Genomic DNA, 17,667 nt, shown 5'->3' on the forward strand with positions numbered 1-17,667 from the left:
ACTTACGAAAATCGGCGTGGTTGCATATTTTGAGCAGCTCTTTTTATTTCTGGAAAAAAGATTTATGAAACTAGCAGAATCAGCGTGTTAATGAAAAAAGGTCACGTGACGAATTGTTTCAAAAGGAGTATCCGCCGGCTCGGAAGTTAAGTCTCAAATGACAAAGAACTTGAAAACACAGGGTCAGAAAATACAATAACGGAATAAGGCCCCATTAATTTCTTAACCTCATCCGTTCCAAGGGAATCTACTAACCAACAAACAACATCGGAAGAATTGACCACAGTTACGCAGATGCCAATAAAAGACGGCAAGCTATACTGGTGGAAAAGCTCACTTTGTATACTTCGAAATTTGGACTGGATCAACACTTCAAGAAATGTTAATGGGGCCTTATTCCGTTATTGTATTTTCTGACCCTGTGTTTTATTTACACCCTTGCACATTTATTTACCTGATCGACATTGTGAACAACAAAATTTAGCGAAACCAACATCGTTTATGAAACTGAATGAGTAGAATGCCGGGAGAGATAAAAAATACTGCGAATGAATAATAAAATCATTTTTAAATTCGGCTTTCTTGGATGTGACGAACCAAGATCGTCACCGCATAATTATACACATATTGTTCCGAAGTCGGCTCAAATGCAATAATTATTAATTTAAAAGTTAGGAGCATTATGAGCATAAGGGAATCTGAGACTGCTAATTTTTTTTAGGCGGTTTGCTTGTCATGAAATAGAGTATTTTTCCTAGTCTATTTGTTGTTTGGGTATCTTCTGTCAATCTTGAAGCCGGTACAAGTGGCGTACGCGGGAACTGAAACAGTTTCTCCAGATTACCGGTCAGATTCATTAACCACCTTTACAACGAACTCATTTTGGCCTCACGGTGGCTAGTTCGTGAAGTTATTCACCCATTTTCTGCAGTTATGATTACTTCACCACAACCTGGTTCGATCATTATGCATGACCAGTTTTCTTTCCCCTTTAGATATCAAGTACAGTAGGATGGCCACATCCAGCTGGAAATCGGGAGACGCAACTTGACTTTGTGTTTGTTTGTTTGTTTGCTTGTTTGTTTGTTTTCTTTCTAAGGAATTCTCGCTTTTAATCGCCCTCCAACCGGAAAAGTATCGGAAATTTACGACGTGCTAGTTTCATACCACTCGCCTTTCCTTTTACAGATCATATATTTACCTTCAACCAGACATTCTATGTTTTTTTATGCTACTGAACAAAACAACACCATAAGGACTTGATGAAGCATTTTTGAAGCCTGTGTCTTCGGAAATCATGAAGTCTTCAAAGGTAACAGGTGCGAAAGAACGAAACAGTGAACACTGTTAAAATCTTCCGAAGCATGCATATGACAGAAAATTACTCCATTTATTGAAATCATTGTCCAATGAACGTTTTCTCCAATTGAAAAGGAACGTAAATGCTCCTTGTACTTTTCCTTCTATAAAAAGCCTCATTGGAACTAGTGATCTTTAAACTCCCCGGGCTCAAAACGGAGTAGTTAATATTTAATTTCATTCGTTTTAAAAAACTTCTTCGACCTCATGACGTCATTGAAAGGAAATGACCAAATAGGAAAAAGCTTCCAAGTCCGTGTTGCTCGTGATTTTCATGGTTTAAGCGGTAAGTTCATGGACCCTTTTGCTTAAAATTCTCATTCAAAGCTACATGATGTCAAACATCGATGTTTTGGAAGCAAAACAAGACGATTTATAAACAATGGATCGTTATTACAAACAAAGTAAAAACGACCTGCCTCTCCTAATCAGCCACCGGGCGTGGAGAACTCAAAGAACACATTTCTTCGAGCTTTCACAAATACAAAACTTTTATTTTAGAGCTCTGAGGCTTTCTTACCCATTTAGTTGTTTGTTTGCTCAGGCAGAAATCTTTGTTATGATACATAACTATAAATTTTGTTGATAATATTGCTCCATTTTCTTAACAGGTGAAATTTTGCAATAAATAACCAATACCGAACACGCTAACGCTGTGGGATGAACATAAGACTTCTTCTAGCGTGCTTGGCATTATGTTTGTCTCAAGCAGGTGAGATAGGAATACAGCATACAGGAAGAGAGTGCAGATTTAAGCGTTGTTGACTAATTGTGTTATGAATGTGTGGTTATATTTCCATCCTAAATCCGTAAATCCGCCTGCTATTCACTGAGGCCAGACCACAAGTTATGTCTACGTTGATCGAGTTGCGGCTACAGCATATTTTTTCTGTTTATTGAAAAATAAACATTGTGGCTTGGATTTTAGATCATCACATTTATGAGAGTTACTTTGCAGTATCGAAAAATTCAGGTTTAAACACGATTTGAAGCCACAGTCTCGGCGATGCTTACCCGTGCAGTATACTACCACCTGAGCCATCAAGGAGTCATTTTTGGAGTTCGCTCTAAACCCTTAAAGGTTTTAGATATTAAAACACTATATGTCCATATGAACACATACGTGTTTCGTGTTTATGTTAAAGCTAGTAAGATGACTCGTGAGGTCTTCGGCCGCATGCTCATCACTTGGTTGGAATCGAAGACACAACAAGTGGTGTATTTGCAGTAATATGATGACATCTGATACATGAACAAGATTTTCATGTGCATTTTTGCAGAGTTGATTTAATGATGGCATAGGCTTCTTTCCCTGTCCTTATGTCGCCATTATTTTGTCTGAAAAGCAGCCTGAGTTAATCTTTGATCAACGCGTTGATATATTTCAGTGCTGTCCGCTCCACTCGATGCCTCTCAGAAGCCTGGGGAGGAGCAAGGTGAATATGTTATTCCAAAATGGCCACGATTTTCGTATTGTTTTGTTTGCTTGCAAATAAGCCCTTGTTGCCTCGTTCTGAAGCTGAAAATTCAAAAGACTATTTAACCTTGAACGAAGTAATAAGGGCTAATTTGCAAGCAAACGAAACAATAGTAAAATCGTGGCCATTTTGGGAATGAGGTGTATGATTGTAATGGAACAATCGCTAGAGATTCAAAATAATAATAGAGCGAGTTTCAATCGAGTGTCGTAATACCAAAACCAAAGTAATTACTTTGGCCAATCAAAAAGGACGGAGGCAATCCAGTAAACCAATCAAAATTCGAAATAATTACACGTAGCCGACACAAAGCGCGGGAAAATGTGCACGCGCTAGCCACGATTGGTTTTGGTTTCACTTCTGATTGGTTGAGAAAGTGGCCCGAGAACTATCTCATCTATCTCTGAACCAATCACTGAGTGAAGTAACGCAAAGCCAAAGCAGTTCGCTAATTACTTTCGACACTCAACTGAAAACCGCTTTAACAAAAAAGGACTAGAGTTAGTATTACCATTCCAGATTTATTGAATTGTGCTTGTTTATGAGAGTACGATTTTTTCCCTTTACACGGATCAACAACATCACCGTAACAAGAACACTGAACAACGACGACAACAACAACCACTAATTGACAAACAACTTTTGTTTACATGAAAAGCAAAAACAGATTTTATGTTCACTTTATATGTTCTCAGCAAACCAAACAAGTTCAAAGTCAATAAATCTCGAAGATAAAGGTGAGTCAATACTTGTGCACGAGTTTTCGAGCCTAGCAATGGGCCATTTTCGAAATATCAAATATGCAGCTTGGTAGTGAGGCAGTGAGGTCAAAAACAATAGAAACACATTGGAATGAATGTTAAACTATTTACATATCATCCACTTTCCTTTGTATTTGTCCTTTAAACCTCTCTTTCAAGCTGAATTTTAATATATCGAAAAAGGCCATCCTCACCCTTACAATATTAGACACGTAAAAATAAGCAATATCAAAGTCTTCACGCGCTGAGACACTAAATGGGGACACTGAAAGTAGAAATTAAACTGAACATTGGTTTTGAGGAGTGAGGAAAAAACTTCTGGACCAGAGTAGAGAACCAACAAACTCGACCCATATCTGAATCGAACCCGGGCCACATTGTTTGGAAGAGAGTGCTCTCATCACTGCGCCAGCACTGCTCTTCTTGCTTTCTGTTTTTCAGCTCCGTTGAAAATATGGATGGCGTGCAGGAGGAAATATACCAGAAATTTCCGTTGATATCACTCTCTCTTTGATGTTGTTTTCTCTTAATTCATTTCATTATTCTGGATAAAGCCATATGTAGCTTAACCTAACGTTAAGTTTAACTAGTTGAAACAATTCAAAGAAAAAATCTGCGTGTGTAAGGTTTCCACCTGTGTGTGCAATATCGAAACACGACTCCTTGCTTTGACTTTTCTAGTAAAAGAAGCTGTGAAAAAGGCTGAGTTAGATGCTAGTCTAGCTGCTGAAGATGCGGTGCGACATGGACATAAGGCTGAATCAAGAGTTACCAACGACAAAGATTCATCCGAAGAAGCTGAAGGTAGCACGGATCACGTGACTGTGGATAACAAGCCAACCCTGCACACCAGGACGCATGCTTTAGGCACGCTTTTTTAGTTTTAATCGTCCTATTCCAATATGTTCGCCGATGGCCAGGTGAATGTAGGTGAAAAAAAAATTCGACCTCGTCTCGGTTTTCATTCACCGATATTCACCGAGCCTGAGGTGAATAATTAATTTAGTATAATTACATAGGTAATTATTTGAAAAATATGCATTTTCTTCAAAATAATTAAGGGCGGTGCCTACTATTGTTACTACGCATACGTTTTGCGCATCTCGAGATACTCGGATTACCTATCGGCGGTGCTTATTAATTCTGGGATATTTTTGCGCGGTTCAAAACTATGCGAAGAAAGCAGAACTTAGCAAGTGCTCATGGTATCCAAAAAGGAAATTGGGAGTAACCATACCTTTAAAAATACCTTTGAATTAGTAGGCACCGTCCTTAAGTTCTTCGTCTGTCACCTCGACAAAATGGTTTGCGTTAAGCGCTATCCACTGTTTTAGCATCTACTAAATGGTAATATCATGAGTCGATAGCACCTGGATGTAAAACCGTGCTCGTGCACACAATAAGCAACTGGGAAAATCCACACCTGTCTTCATTTCTTGCAATACCTTTCTATTGCATGCTATACTTTTTCAAGCAAAGTTATCACCACTTACACATTTTTTGAGCGCTGGGAACAGTCGAAAAGAAGAAAAATCCCCCCCCCCCCCCCCCCCCATCCTCAAGAGGTTAATAAGTTTTAAGTATTCTATTAATCTTTTGTGCACATTTAGCAGCTAGGAATTAGTTGTAACGATGGCTGAGTCCTAGAGCTAGCAGCATATTACCGGTGAGAGTCCTTATTAGTAATGAATGTATGATGATTCAAATACTTTACGGATAGAAGGTTTAACATATTAGCATGTCTTTTCAGAAAATGAAGACGACGACGAAGGGAATAACAGTAAAAGAGTGAAGGAACATAAAGTGAATCGGAAGCCGAGTAGAAAAATGCTCGGCTTAGGTGGCTTCGGTAATCTCGGAGGAAACAATAATGATTACAAAGAGGACACCAGACTGGAGGATCGTTTAGCCATGGAGGCGGAGGAAGAAAAGAAATATGAAACAGGAGAAGGATACGGCGCAGGGGGAGGTGGTGGAGGGGGAGGAACAGGATGGGATGAAGCATCAAAGGGAGTAAACTGGGCAACTAATATACAGAGACAGGATGCTGCAGAGGTAATCCACGCATAGTGCTAAGAGTTTTAAATTTAGCTTGATGAAGGTACAATACCCGACAAAATGTCTTTAAAGACACCTCACATTTTCGGTTATAAAATACATTTTTTTTCTTTGGTATAACAGCAAATTCTCTCTCCAGAAACCACCCACCCCCCCCCCCCCCCCCCCCATCCCACCACCACCCAGCAATGTTGTATGGAAAAAATATATCACATGACAAAGGTTAGACGGTATTCCGGAATTCCGCTTTCTATCACCTATTCGTGTGAACAAAAAAGAACCACCCGAATCATTTTCTTGTTTAAACCGATGACTGAGTTGCACTACTTTCTGGTTTATTTCAGAAACAGAGCATACAGGCCCAGGTCGCCTCTGAAAGCGCTCACGAACTCGATGAGATCCAGCGCGCCATCGCAGCTGAGTCCCAGTCCTCACGCGGTTCAGCTTCAATTGGTAATGCCGGAGCTTCAGTTGTCGGTGGGGCAGGATCACCGGTATACAAATATTTGCTTTCATTTAGCACCCAGCCATTATAGCTGTAGCTTTAAATGTCAATATTTGATTCGATGTAAGTTAAACTCATCTATTAATTTAAAGAAAATACGAATAGAAAGGGAGCTGTGTCAAACTAAATTTCCTTGGCTAATCTGCCTAAGGCCCTATTTTCTCTGTCATCGAGAGGTCTACGTCACTACCAGAGATGTAATGGCTAGAGGTTTAGTCAGTAATTATGCCCGTAAATGAATGCAACTGGCTGAACTAAGCTCGCTAATATAGTATTGTTTTTTTTACCATTACAATTAATTAGGTTCAAGTGCAAGGGGGCATGCAACCTAGAATTACAAATCCAGAGGGACAAACAAGACAGAATCCATCAATGCCATTCGTAGGAGGAGGACAACAAAAAAGCATAAGTCCATCCGAGAGTCAAGGTATCAGCACTTTTATAAAAAAGAACTGGAGTATCGGAAATGAAAGTGAGAATAGTGAGAAATGCAAGAAAAAGAGAATTAAGGAAGAGCTCAAATTTTCAAGATTGATATTAGTCGTCAGTTAGTTTTGTAGAAGAGGTGGTTTGTTGCCAAGACTCAAATGAGCCACCAAATGGATTCAAGAAAAACTGTGACTACCTGGATGGACTCTAGATTAAAGGTTCAACTGCCGACTTTTCTGTTTCCAAATAAACGTTTTTCTAAACAAAATTACACGGAATTAAATCCGTAGAAGTTAGTTTTTTTGTCGTCTTTGTTGAAGGATCCTTGGCATGCTGATTAACGAAAGGATAAGTACCAGTTTCGCTTACGTTGAGTTTTATCTTCCATTACTATTTCATGCCCTTTTTTGCTTTATCTTTCTTTGCATGCTTGCATGATGATTCCCTGCCCTACAGAATCGTTTCAAGACGTTACCTCACCTTATTCGACCGATCGATCATCCTTTGGCGAGCCAGGTTGGTTTGACCGACTAGTTCTGCACTTTTCTTTGTCTATCCCTTTTATTTGGCGTTGTTCCTGGGATTTAAAATATGGTTGAATTTAAAGAAATAGGCGAAAAAAACTAAACTGCAACCTATTTGCATCCTCCATACATACGGAAATGACTTTGTTTTGGTTTTATTCCCATCATTTTTGACTCCGCGTTGTCACTCTTAAATCTCTCCCACAGAAATCTCTAATTTCATTCACCAAGCAGAAAAAATATCACCAAGTGAAATGAGGGGAGCCACTCAACAAGACAGCATGGGTATGGGGGGTCTTGCTTCTCGAGGAAGTCAAGGATTGAGTGAAGGGATGGGCGGCCTTGGGGGATTAGAAGGAGCACAACAACTGGGTGGGCAGAGCCAAATGGCATCTATGGAACAGTCTCCCATGGCGGGATCAGAGAGGTTTGGAGGGGCTATGGATGCAGGAGCAGTAAGTCAAGAGGCATTGGGACAGGCAGGTCTAGCTGGAGGACTCAGCGAATCGGCGGTAAGCCGCATGACCGATGGATCACTCGGGGGTAGAACTGGAGAGTCCATTCAAGGAATGCAAGGAATGCAAGGAATGCAAGGAATTCAAAGTATGCAAGACCTTCAAGGAATGCAAGGCGTAGCATCAGCGCTCTCAACAGGCCAGGGCCAAGGTGGAATGTTATCTGACAATGGAGGTGTCAGTGCTTTACAGGGGCAAGGAATGATGGGAGCAAGCCTTCAAGGAGGAATGCAAAGTCTTATGGGAGGTGGTGGTGGTGGTCTTGGAGGACTTCAGACTGCCATGGGTGGTGGAGGCGATCTGGGACAGCAACAGATGGCCTTTAAAAAGGTCAGTCAGTTTAAAATTTCAAGCATTGAAAAGCACACCTCTACTTTAGAACATTTATTCCGCTCACGGTTATTGTTTAAATCGGTAATAAGTCGTGCCTTAAGGGTGAAAGTACCATATCAGTGTTTAGAGGAAAATTATGGTAGCTATAATGCTTCTAAGTTACTTGCTAATGCTTCCCCTGGTTTCTGAGGTATTCGACAGCTAAGTTAGTTAACCTTGAGCTCTTCCTAAACTGATCGATTATTTCTGTTAGTAGCTTGATCAGAGGTTGTACTGCTGCAACGCGTATTTAAAAAAAGCATCACCTTTCTGAGCTCTTAACTGGTTTTACGAGGCAACTACTTGTTGATCATGGTGAAACGAGATTTTCATGACAAATATGTTATTATGTCTGAGTTATTTTAAATTTGCAGCCCTATTATACAAATGCCCAACTGATCAGTAAAATTTACGCGTGTATAAAAGGACTTTTTCGGCCATGCATGGATTTAGGGCATCAACTTCTTCTTGTGCCCTATGCAGAGTGCCCAAGGCGCCAATAATTCACTGCGGCATATAATTGTTTCATTTTGAAAAGTTATTACGGACAAAAACATCAAGTTAACGGCTGACGACTTACTTTTATCCTCAAACAGTCAACAATAGCAAGACCAAGTGACTTGCAGGTAACGAAACCACTTTATACTACTGACTTCATAGTTCAACTTACCGACGATAAACGTTAAATTAAACTCAAGCATCTAACAAATATTCTGAATCCTAATCGCTTTATCTTATCCTAGGCTATAAACTCATTACGAAAACTTAACTTAACGAAGATCAAGGTAATATCGATCTCTGGACACTCAATAATAACGGAACTTCTGCAAACATCACAACTGTTAATAAGAAAAGCCGGACCTTCTGCAGTCATAGTATTGTGACCTGTCGACCATTCAGTTTGTTCAGTCAAGGCATCGGGGAACCGCGTGAGAGGTCGCACGTTCGAACCCTGGCCGGGTCTTTAAAGTGACTGAAGAGAAAGCCAGCCGTAGTTTGTAATTATATTTGTAAGTGGTTAGAAATCTAAAAATGTGGGCCGTTAAAAATCATCCAGCTGGTTAAAAGTGAGTAGGGCACTACGACCCCGGTATTGAAAGAACTGTATAGTGCGGTTTATAGACGAAAGATTGAAGTGATCCTCGCATTTATCTGGAAAAATTCAGGCCGCTTTAACGGGATTCAGAAGTCGGAGACAATTGGTTAATAAATTGTCCAGATAAGTAGGAGGATGGCCTTATTCCGCTCTTCAAATAGAGCAGTTTTCAAAAACCAAAACCGGCCAATCAAAAAGGTCGGAGACATTCCAGTAAACCAATCAAAACTCGAAGTAATTACTTGTAGCCGACACAAAGCGCGGGAAAATGTGCACACGCGAGCCACGATTGGTTTTGGTTTCACTTCTGATTGGTTGAAAAAATGGCGCGAGAACTTTGAACCAATCACTGAGTGAAGTAATCATAAACCAAAGTAATTCACTAATTACTTTCGACACTCGATTGAAAACCACTCTATGCATTTCTTTTATTGATCATTCCTTTCACGGAAACACATGAGCCCAAGAAATTGACCTGCTCCCAACTGTGTGGCTTCGTAGCTACATAGCTCAGTTGGAAGAGCATTAATTGCACCGGAATTGCAGAGGTTGGTGGTTTTAATGGTTGTATTCGCCGAAAGATGATCCTAGCGGTATTAAAAAATGCGTTTATCTCTCAGAGAAAGGTCATCTTCAAAGGGGCTTGTGCTCCGAAGGACTCATCGAGCAAAACCGTATAATAGATATTAGCTACCACAGTTACTTATAGGTTTTGACAATAGTTGTCTCATCTTATTTAGGACAACTTGGCAGTGAGGTCAAGGTTTGGTTTTTTTTGCCCTTGAACTCAGGATTCGAGTTTTTCTAAGGGTACTGGAGTGTTCAAAATTACTTGTAAATGGGCACTCCTCGCAAGGATTCCCCTCTTGCGAAAGCTACCCACAATGGTCTAAAGGTGTTGTTATTCTCAGCAATTTTTCTTTCAACTTGTGGCGCAATTTTGTTCCTCGACAAGTTGCTTTACGGGTGCTACAGTGGGCAACGTTTGTTGCAACGTATCTCGTTCTCGCAGAGGTTAAAGGGACATTTTTATTGGCTGATGCGACAAACCGTTTGTTAAACAAGTTTCAAGACAGATGTAACACCCCTCGTAAGAAAAATTCGATGGAACGTTTTTGGTCTTTACGAAGTGTCACTTTGTTCGAATGGTCTTGCCATGACGTTGTCAGGAAAGTTGACGAATATTTACACATTGTAACAGCGCCTTAAAGAGGTCTTGTGTTTCAGTTACTATCGCAAACATTTTTTCCCGAGGTGTTAAACAATTTATTCTATGTGCGTAACTGGTGCACGAATTATGAACTTCGCACCATGTTAGTACCGAGGTTTGACTCGGTCTTAAAAATCTATTGAGCCATGTGGGATGACTTTGTAGAGTCTTTTTGTAACGAGAATGCGGAATACCATGTGGCGACTATTATGGCAGTATTGAGACTTTGCGAAAATGGTGATCTTTCCCCATGTAGTTTTGGTCGATTATGGTTTTGCGGATGTATCAACTTTAAATAAGAATAACAAGTTAAGACCCAGTCCAGGCCACAAACGACATCCAATCTCAAGATCACCTCTCCTTCCTAACAATAATACAAAGAAAGCAAAACAGACGATCTTTAGCAGCATCGATAGTAACAAACAAAGATTATGAGGCGTATTTGCGTATTTGCTTCCTAAAGCGACTCAATGCTTATTTAATATTTCAGCGTTCAAAGACACATCAGAGAGACGAGGCAAGCAATAAACACAAGAAAAGAAAGTTACAAAACAAATTATCTGCTAGAAAGAGTGCTTTGCCAAAGAAACACCTTGTACGTGACCACAAGAAATCTGTTAAAAAGGTTGGTATGGTCTTTCTTCAGAGGATTGTTTTAATTTACAAAATTTGAACAAGCTCATTCAAATAGCATCTACATGATAAGGCGAACAATTTTGGATTTATGGGTACACCATCCTACGGTAGGGGCGATTCGGTTTGCTGACTATGATGAAAATTATTGTAACATCACCTGTACATAAACGATCAAGATATGATCATTTCATGATAAAGATAATTTAAATTGTTTGTTTCTCAAACGTCACTTTGCATCTAGGTAAGTTGCACATTTAACTTACAACGTGAACGAATGTACAAGCTTCAACTCTTTCCAACTGATCCAGTGGTAGCGTACTGCGGCATCATTTTAGAACGCTTATAGAACTGAATAGTTCCAACATAGCCATTATTGCGCAACAAAAAGTGACGCTTTCGTGCATGTTGCAACCGTCCTTGCTAAAGCGCCATAATACCTGGATGGGTGATCATTTCAGATGATCTCTAATGTCAGGTACTGGCGAAATAGTCATCATCCTCTCCTCCCACCTCTGCGAGTTTCTGAATTTCAGTCAACATCAAACTGGTTTTCCTCCTGATATTCCGGTTTTCCCTTCTTTCTGGTCAAACTTTACTCCCAGCTAAATATCTCCCTACCCGTGGTCGTAAGTTGCTAGGGGCTCGTTATGTATGCTTACGGCCTAATTTGTTGTGCTGCACCCTTCGCCATTGGCAAGAACGAGTAATTAGCAGCTTGTTTATTCGTAAAATGTGCTCATTAATTTGCTTGTCTCATACACCTTCTCCTCAGAGTAAACTGGTGAAGAAGCAACATTCTAAACAATCAAGAACACATTAAAGATGGACATTAGCTTATCAAACCTTTGCTGTTTCGACGATTTAAAACAGAAGAAAATTATACTTTCATTATAGACTTTGATATAAAAGATGACGTCATTTTAAGACAACACACCAGAAAGTCGGATGGATGAAGAAGGGAAAGCAAAGACATCTGCTGAAATTAAGATCTATCGTAGCAAATCAATTAAAATTTGTGTTAAATTTATCATAAACAAAACAAAAGTGTGTCATCCTTAAATGCTCGAAAATATACATTTTTGTACTAGGCACCATGAGAGAATAAAGGTAAATTTCAACTTGCTGTTTTCAGTATTGTACAAGGTATACATGGGTTGTTAATCAAGCGTGAGGTCAAGATGGCTCGATATTGGCCAAGCTTTTTTTTTGCGGCTCATCACAAAACAAGGAAAAGGCTGAAGTATATATCAGTATCAAATGAGACTGAGATCAGTGTAAAAGCAGACTCCATTTAATTTCTCATTTGATAGCCATTTTGTAGTCTGCATGAAACAAATAGGTCCGCAATGCGTACTTTTGTGGGATTTCAGTCAAATAAACGTTGATGCTTAGCACTACAGTAAATGTAATAGATTTTTCCATGTTACAGTAATAAATGTCGAGTAAAGATTCCGTAGAATCCCAAGCTGCATACGAGAAAACGGTTAGGGGAGAAACATGTTTGGACTTCCAGTTTCGAGGAAAATAGGGGTGCTTACCATTTGTCAGAACAAACCGGTTGGGATGACCGATGAGTAATGGTAACAGTTTTCCAAAATCAGTAAACCAGCCCAACGAGATGGCGCTTACCATTTGCAATTGTTTTCGGCTGACGAGAGACTGGAAACTGGAAAATTTAGCAAATGGTAAGGAAGGGTGCTTTCCATTAAGCCAAAATTTCCGGACATTTCGGGCTGAAGTCAAATGGAAAGGTTCGTTTCGGTTCGGTCCGACCGAAACGTGCCGTTCCATTTACAAAAATTCTCGTTTTCAGTCCCATTTCACTGTGATGTAACCGAAATTTCGCTCAAAATATGAATGGAACCCCTTAGTCCGGCTGGAAATTGACCTTTGATGAAAAACGTCGTTCCATTTTTTCTTGGTTAGTCCCACTGGTCTCCGACCTGATGGTCAAGCATAATCGCAAGCACCCGAAATTTCCACTGTTCGGTTCGATGGGAAATGCCATTTACCGTGGCTTGTGTATTTCCCAGTCAGCAGACAAAGCTGGACATGGCCCCAGGTGAACACGGGGGAAGGAAGGGGCGGTGATTGACAGAGTTAAGAGTCACTGAAGTAAACATTTTTCAGGTTGAGGCGTGTGACGCATTACAATTGGGTGCATTTGAGCATATGAGTTTCTCAGCCACCAAATCGTTTGCAGTTAAAGTACTCTAGTGCCCTATCATCTTTGAACGTCTACTGATTGCATGAGAGTGGTTTCAATTTCTCATCCAGCCACTTAGCCAACGCATAGTTGTAACTATGTGTAGCGTAGAGACTTGGGCGCATAGCAAGTTGTTCCTTATGCGTGTTAGGTAGGCCATATAGGTGTGCGAGTCTAGAACTTTTGGGACGGATGGAGTCGGCAATGGGCTTGGGTAGTACATTAGATATGACAACACTAATTTGCTTTTCCCGTTGTAAAAGCGGATGATAATATTTCACTGGCCTTCCTCTTGTTTTGGGTCTCTCTTTATCAACTGGTCTAAATTTGTTAGTGTCATTGATGGAGGCTTCAGATAGCAGGCGCAGATATTCGGATTTGTCCATTACAGCAACTCCGGAACCCTTATCTGGCTTTGTAACAACTATGTCGTCCCGATTTCTCAGCTCCTCGATGGCCTTCAAAAGGATTTTTTTGGCGGTTTAAGTCCCTTCTGGTTGATGTAGTCCAATGCCACAGATCGTAGTGTCGTGGCAGTTAGCTCTTTCATGTCATCATTTGGAAGGTGGGACTCAATATTATTTTCAAAGGTCGCCATGACGTCGATAGGAGATACTTTCTGGAGAAGTGCAAACTTCAAACCTCGACAAAGGACCAATTTCTGGAAGAAAGATAGTTCGTACGAGGAGATGTTCATGATATGTTCCTCGGTATCCGTTTCTCTGTATAATAACCTAAATGTTCTAACAAATTTGACTGCCTAATTAATGAGATGCTTTTCATAAGAATTTTAAAACCATCTCTAAACGTGCAAACGGACTCGCAAACTTGTGGATGTTTTTAAAGGTATGTTTTCTCAATTTTAGGTATTTCTTCATTTATACTTGTAAGCATATGAATATATAAAAGCGACAAGGTGAACTAATATCACAAAACAATCACTGACGTTAAGACTGCGTAAACACGACTACTTCGCATTTGGCATTCAAAACTAGCCTAGCAATTTTTAAATTCATAAAAGTGGAGTTAAAATACAGAAGGTTTGCGAATTCAAATGATGCGATCTTCAAGACAGATCTTGCGAGCGTAAAATGCGATGAAAGATCATTTAAGATGTCTTGATTCTTGACAGACAAAGTAGCCTGCGAATACAGGCGCCTATTGGAAGGCGACGATCCCGGGGGCGGGGTATTTGCCCTCTTTCTTCGTCCCCACCCCGGGGCATTTAGACAACTTATGTGTCCTCCACCCAGGGAAATTTGCCCATTTTTTTAAAAAAATGGTAATGCCCGGGGGTTAGCCCTGGGGGGGGGGGGGGGGTGGGCACTGCTAGAATTGACTGATGCATTACTGGATCGATACTGGATTACATGTCAAACTTTTTTCTTCACTGTGTGCTTGCTCCAGCCATTTATCATCTTGCAGCACAATTAATTACCCCAAAACAAGGCGTCTTATTTAAGCCGCGGCTTATTTTTCCCTCGTCTAAACGGCCCTAATATCGTAAACAAGGCCAAATAAGAGAGATCGACACTTCTGGGTCATGGACTTCTGACAGGGCTTTTTAGAAAGCTTTGCCGGCTACCAATGAGACGAGGACCACTACGATAGGAAACTTCAAAGGGAAAATGAAGTGTAGCAAAATCACTGGAAACACTTGAATCGTTCACCTCACCAACAAAAGACAACACTACCATGATGATGGTGATGATAAACCGTGAATTGAAATTTACCCAAATAAACGTTAATCAATTAAAACCTTGGTTTTGAAAAGAGAAGAAAACCGTAGTACACGGAGAAAAACCTCCCCGAACCGAGTAGAGGACCAACAAACCCAACCCACGTACGATGCCTTGTCCAGTGGGAATTGAACCCAGGCCACATTGGTGGGAAGCGACTGCTCTCACCACAACACCAGTCTTGCTCCTCCAAGATATAAGTTCCTGCGATTCTCAGGTTGTGTAGCTAATCGCTGGTATGCTTTGATGCTCCTCTTACTTGAATACTGTAAATAGCGTAACTCTCAAAATTACGATGGTTCATTTATTTCTTGAATGTGCAAAGGCCCTTCAAATGACCACTTCAAACCATTCATTTCAAAGAATTCATTCCTCACGGGAACATTACTACCCACAAATGACCAGCTCCCAACGTCAGTGGCTTCATAGCTCAGTTGGTTAGAGTGTCGCACCGGTATCACGAGGTCATGGGTTCAAATCCCGTTGAAGTCCTGAATTTTTGAGGCTTCTCTACGCAATTGCAAATTTGTGTTCATAACTGCGAAGATCATAGCTTCACTTGAATGTAATCATTCTCGGAATTAAAAATAAGGAACCTAGCCCTCGTAAGTTATTCTTGGAACGCATTGTTTACATGCTCTGATTTGTATAAAAATTAGAGCACAATTTCCATGCGTCTGGTAGGTCTTTATTTACTTACTTGAAGTTAGCTACCTTGTGCAACCTTGTTTATATAACTCTATGTGGTGTATTTAGTAAAATACCGTAGCTTTTGTTTGCTTAGGTTTTCTTTTTTTCTGGTTACTGAGAACTGGTTATACTCATAATTGTTCTCAATACATCTTTTTTTCAGTCAACGAGGAAAGAAAAGAATGCTTCGAAAAATTTCTTAACGTTCCTTACGTTCTCTGCCTCGGGATGCTAGAAATATTCTCTACACTGGTCCCCCTCAAACACAGCACATCACACTCAGGTTTTGAATTATAAGAACCCCATTCAACATATTTCTCTAAATACATCTGTAAGATTCAAAATAAACCTACATTTAACTTTTATAGAAGTTGCAATTTTCCTGCTTTTTTTTTTTTTTTTTCATTTCGACCCACTGTTTTAAAAGATGCTTGTAGTTCGCAAACACAAAAAATTGCTTCGGAAAAAACTATGAGAAGTGAATTTCTTTCCCAAGGGACATACAAAATGGCACTAAAGGGGAACTATATGTAGGCAGAACCACTTTTTGTGGTTGGATAGAACAGTCACCTTTGTCTTCAGAGGGGATATGCAAAATTGCACGTCGCTTGCGCTCAAAAATCTCATCTTCACTGTAACTTGAGTAATCATCTTCGTCCGTGAGAAATAACATCGTGTCTGCTTCAGAAGGGAGAGTTTCCTGCCTACCTGTCGGCTGAATCATCATAAACACCAAACAGGTAAAAACACTTACAAAACCGAACAAGCGAAATGCGACATTGGTGGAGAAAGTCTGGATTAGTATCCCACACACTATACTTCCGACGCTGCCACCAACCCCCAGATAGAGCGCCTGGAGCAAAAATATCCCCGTGGGAAAGGACAATGTTGGAGTGTAGCTTGTGATGTACAAAAGGAATGCTGACCATGCTGTAGAATGTGAAAATCCCTGCAAGAGTTCGATTGTTGGAGTGACCCAAGCAGACTCAGGGGTACTTAGCCACGAATAGATAAGGAAGCGTAAAGCATACGAGGCCAGGCCCAGATATATCATGCCGATGTATCCCATGTAGGTCATCAAGATTGGAGCCGACATCGACACGATTGTATCTGAAAGGTGCTGACTTACAACAGTCATCCCAACAACAAGGTCTGAGCCTCCAATATCCACAATGTTCCAGTAAACAAAGTTGAACAAGACTCCTCGGAAAATGCCCATGATTAACACAATGAACAAAAATGTTGCATGGTCTAGTGTTATCAGCTGCTTCAAGGATTCTTTGATTCCGAAACAGCGCCGATGTCTTCTGTAACTGAATTGAAATTTGTAGGAGATGACTACAGCAGCGAACATAAGCAACGAGAAAATGATGAAGGGCAATTTGTAATTTGCATATTCTTCGTCGCAGATTGTTATTTTAGATTCGAAACGGAGTATCAAACCTGTGGTGAATGCTATAACTCCAATACCGATAGAACTGTATATGTTGTTACTAGCCGCGTTTTGGTACAAGACCCCCAAATGTTCCAAAAATGTTCCATCATAATGGGTATTTATATCATCTGTGGGTGATTGAAAGACTTCGCCAAAGAAAACAATAATTAGAAACTCGGTAAATATTGTATCAGCCTTCGGGTTTTTCCTCTTGTTATAGTAAGAACCACCTCGCGATTTGAAGTCGAACGGTTTTCGCTCGCTATTCTCTTCCTTGCTTTCAATAGGGCCCTGAAGCTCTACTTCCGCGGGCAAACCAAAACTATGAGGCATAGGCTTGTCTAATAAAGCTAATCCACGCCGACGTGTTTGGGACTTCTTTGTCTTTTGTATCTTCGCATTTATCCTCACTAAATTCTCGAAATTATCAAGGTCGCTTTCCATATTTTCACTGTAGTCGTTGAGTGAAGAAACTAGAGGATCATCGTCCGATGAAATATCTTCAAAGCGATTTATAATGGTCGCGCGATTGTTCACGAAATCTTCATTTGTCTCGAGGCCAAGATCTGAAGAGTTGCTCTTTTCTGGGCAAGGTTCGCTTGCCGTTGAATGACGCACAAATGCTAGAGGCATAGTTAAGGCAATCCAGCTTAT

The 17,667-nt window shown here is 40.4% G+C and overlaps 2 protein-coding genes across 6 annotated transcripts in view; one reads left to right on the top strand and one right to left on the bottom strand.

Annotated features, from left to right (window-relative positions):
- The first annotated feature begins 1,437 nt into the window (after nt 1–1,437).
- LOC138013166 (secreted protein C-like) lies at nt 1,438–12,056 on the top strand. Of its 5 annotated transcripts, none has more exons than XM_068860177.1 (13): nt 1,438–1,645; nt 1,971–2,071; nt 2,748–2,795; nt 3,533–3,574; nt 4,280–4,402; nt 5,349–5,653; nt 6,001–6,150; nt 6,465–6,588; nt 7,047–7,106; nt 7,322–7,959; nt 8,598–8,627; nt 10,798–10,932; nt 11,716–12,056. In XM_068860177.1, exons 2-13 carry the CDS (start codon nt 2,020–2,022, stop codon nt 11,761–11,763), a joined length of 1,755 nt encoding a protein of 584 aa, XP_068716278.1. In that variant the 5' UTR covers nt 1,438–1,645; nt 1,971–2,019; the 3' UTR covers nt 11,764–12,056. The 5 variants fall into 5 exon arrangements, with proteins under 5 accessions (XP_068716278.1, XP_068716274.1, XP_068716276.1 ...); XM_068860173.1 differs by having other exon boundaries at nt 1,439–1,645; nt 4,280–4,465; XM_068860175.1 differs by lacking the exon at nt 3,533–3,574 and having other exon boundaries at nt 1,439–1,645; nt 4,280–4,465.
- A 3,021-nt stretch (nt 12,057–15,077) lies between these two features.
- LOC138012986 (major facilitator superfamily domain-containing protein 6-like) overlaps nt 15,078–17,667 on the bottom strand; it is a 3,059-nt gene continuing 469 nt past the window's right edge. The window contains exon 1 of the mRNA XM_068859937.1: nt 15,078–17,667. This exon is cut by the window's right edge and continues 469 nt beyond it. Coding sequence (XP_068716038.1) covers nt 16,048–17,667 — 1,620 coding nt within the window. The 3' untranslated portion in view covers nt 15,078–16,047.

Source organism: Montipora foliosa, chromosome 8, assembly GCF_036669935.1.
Source record: "Montipora foliosa isolate CH-2021 chromosome 8, ASM3666993v2, whole genome shotgun sequence".
Classification (NCBI taxonomy): domain Eukaryota; kingdom Metazoa; phylum Cnidaria; class Anthozoa; order Scleractinia; family Acroporidae; genus Montipora; species Montipora foliosa.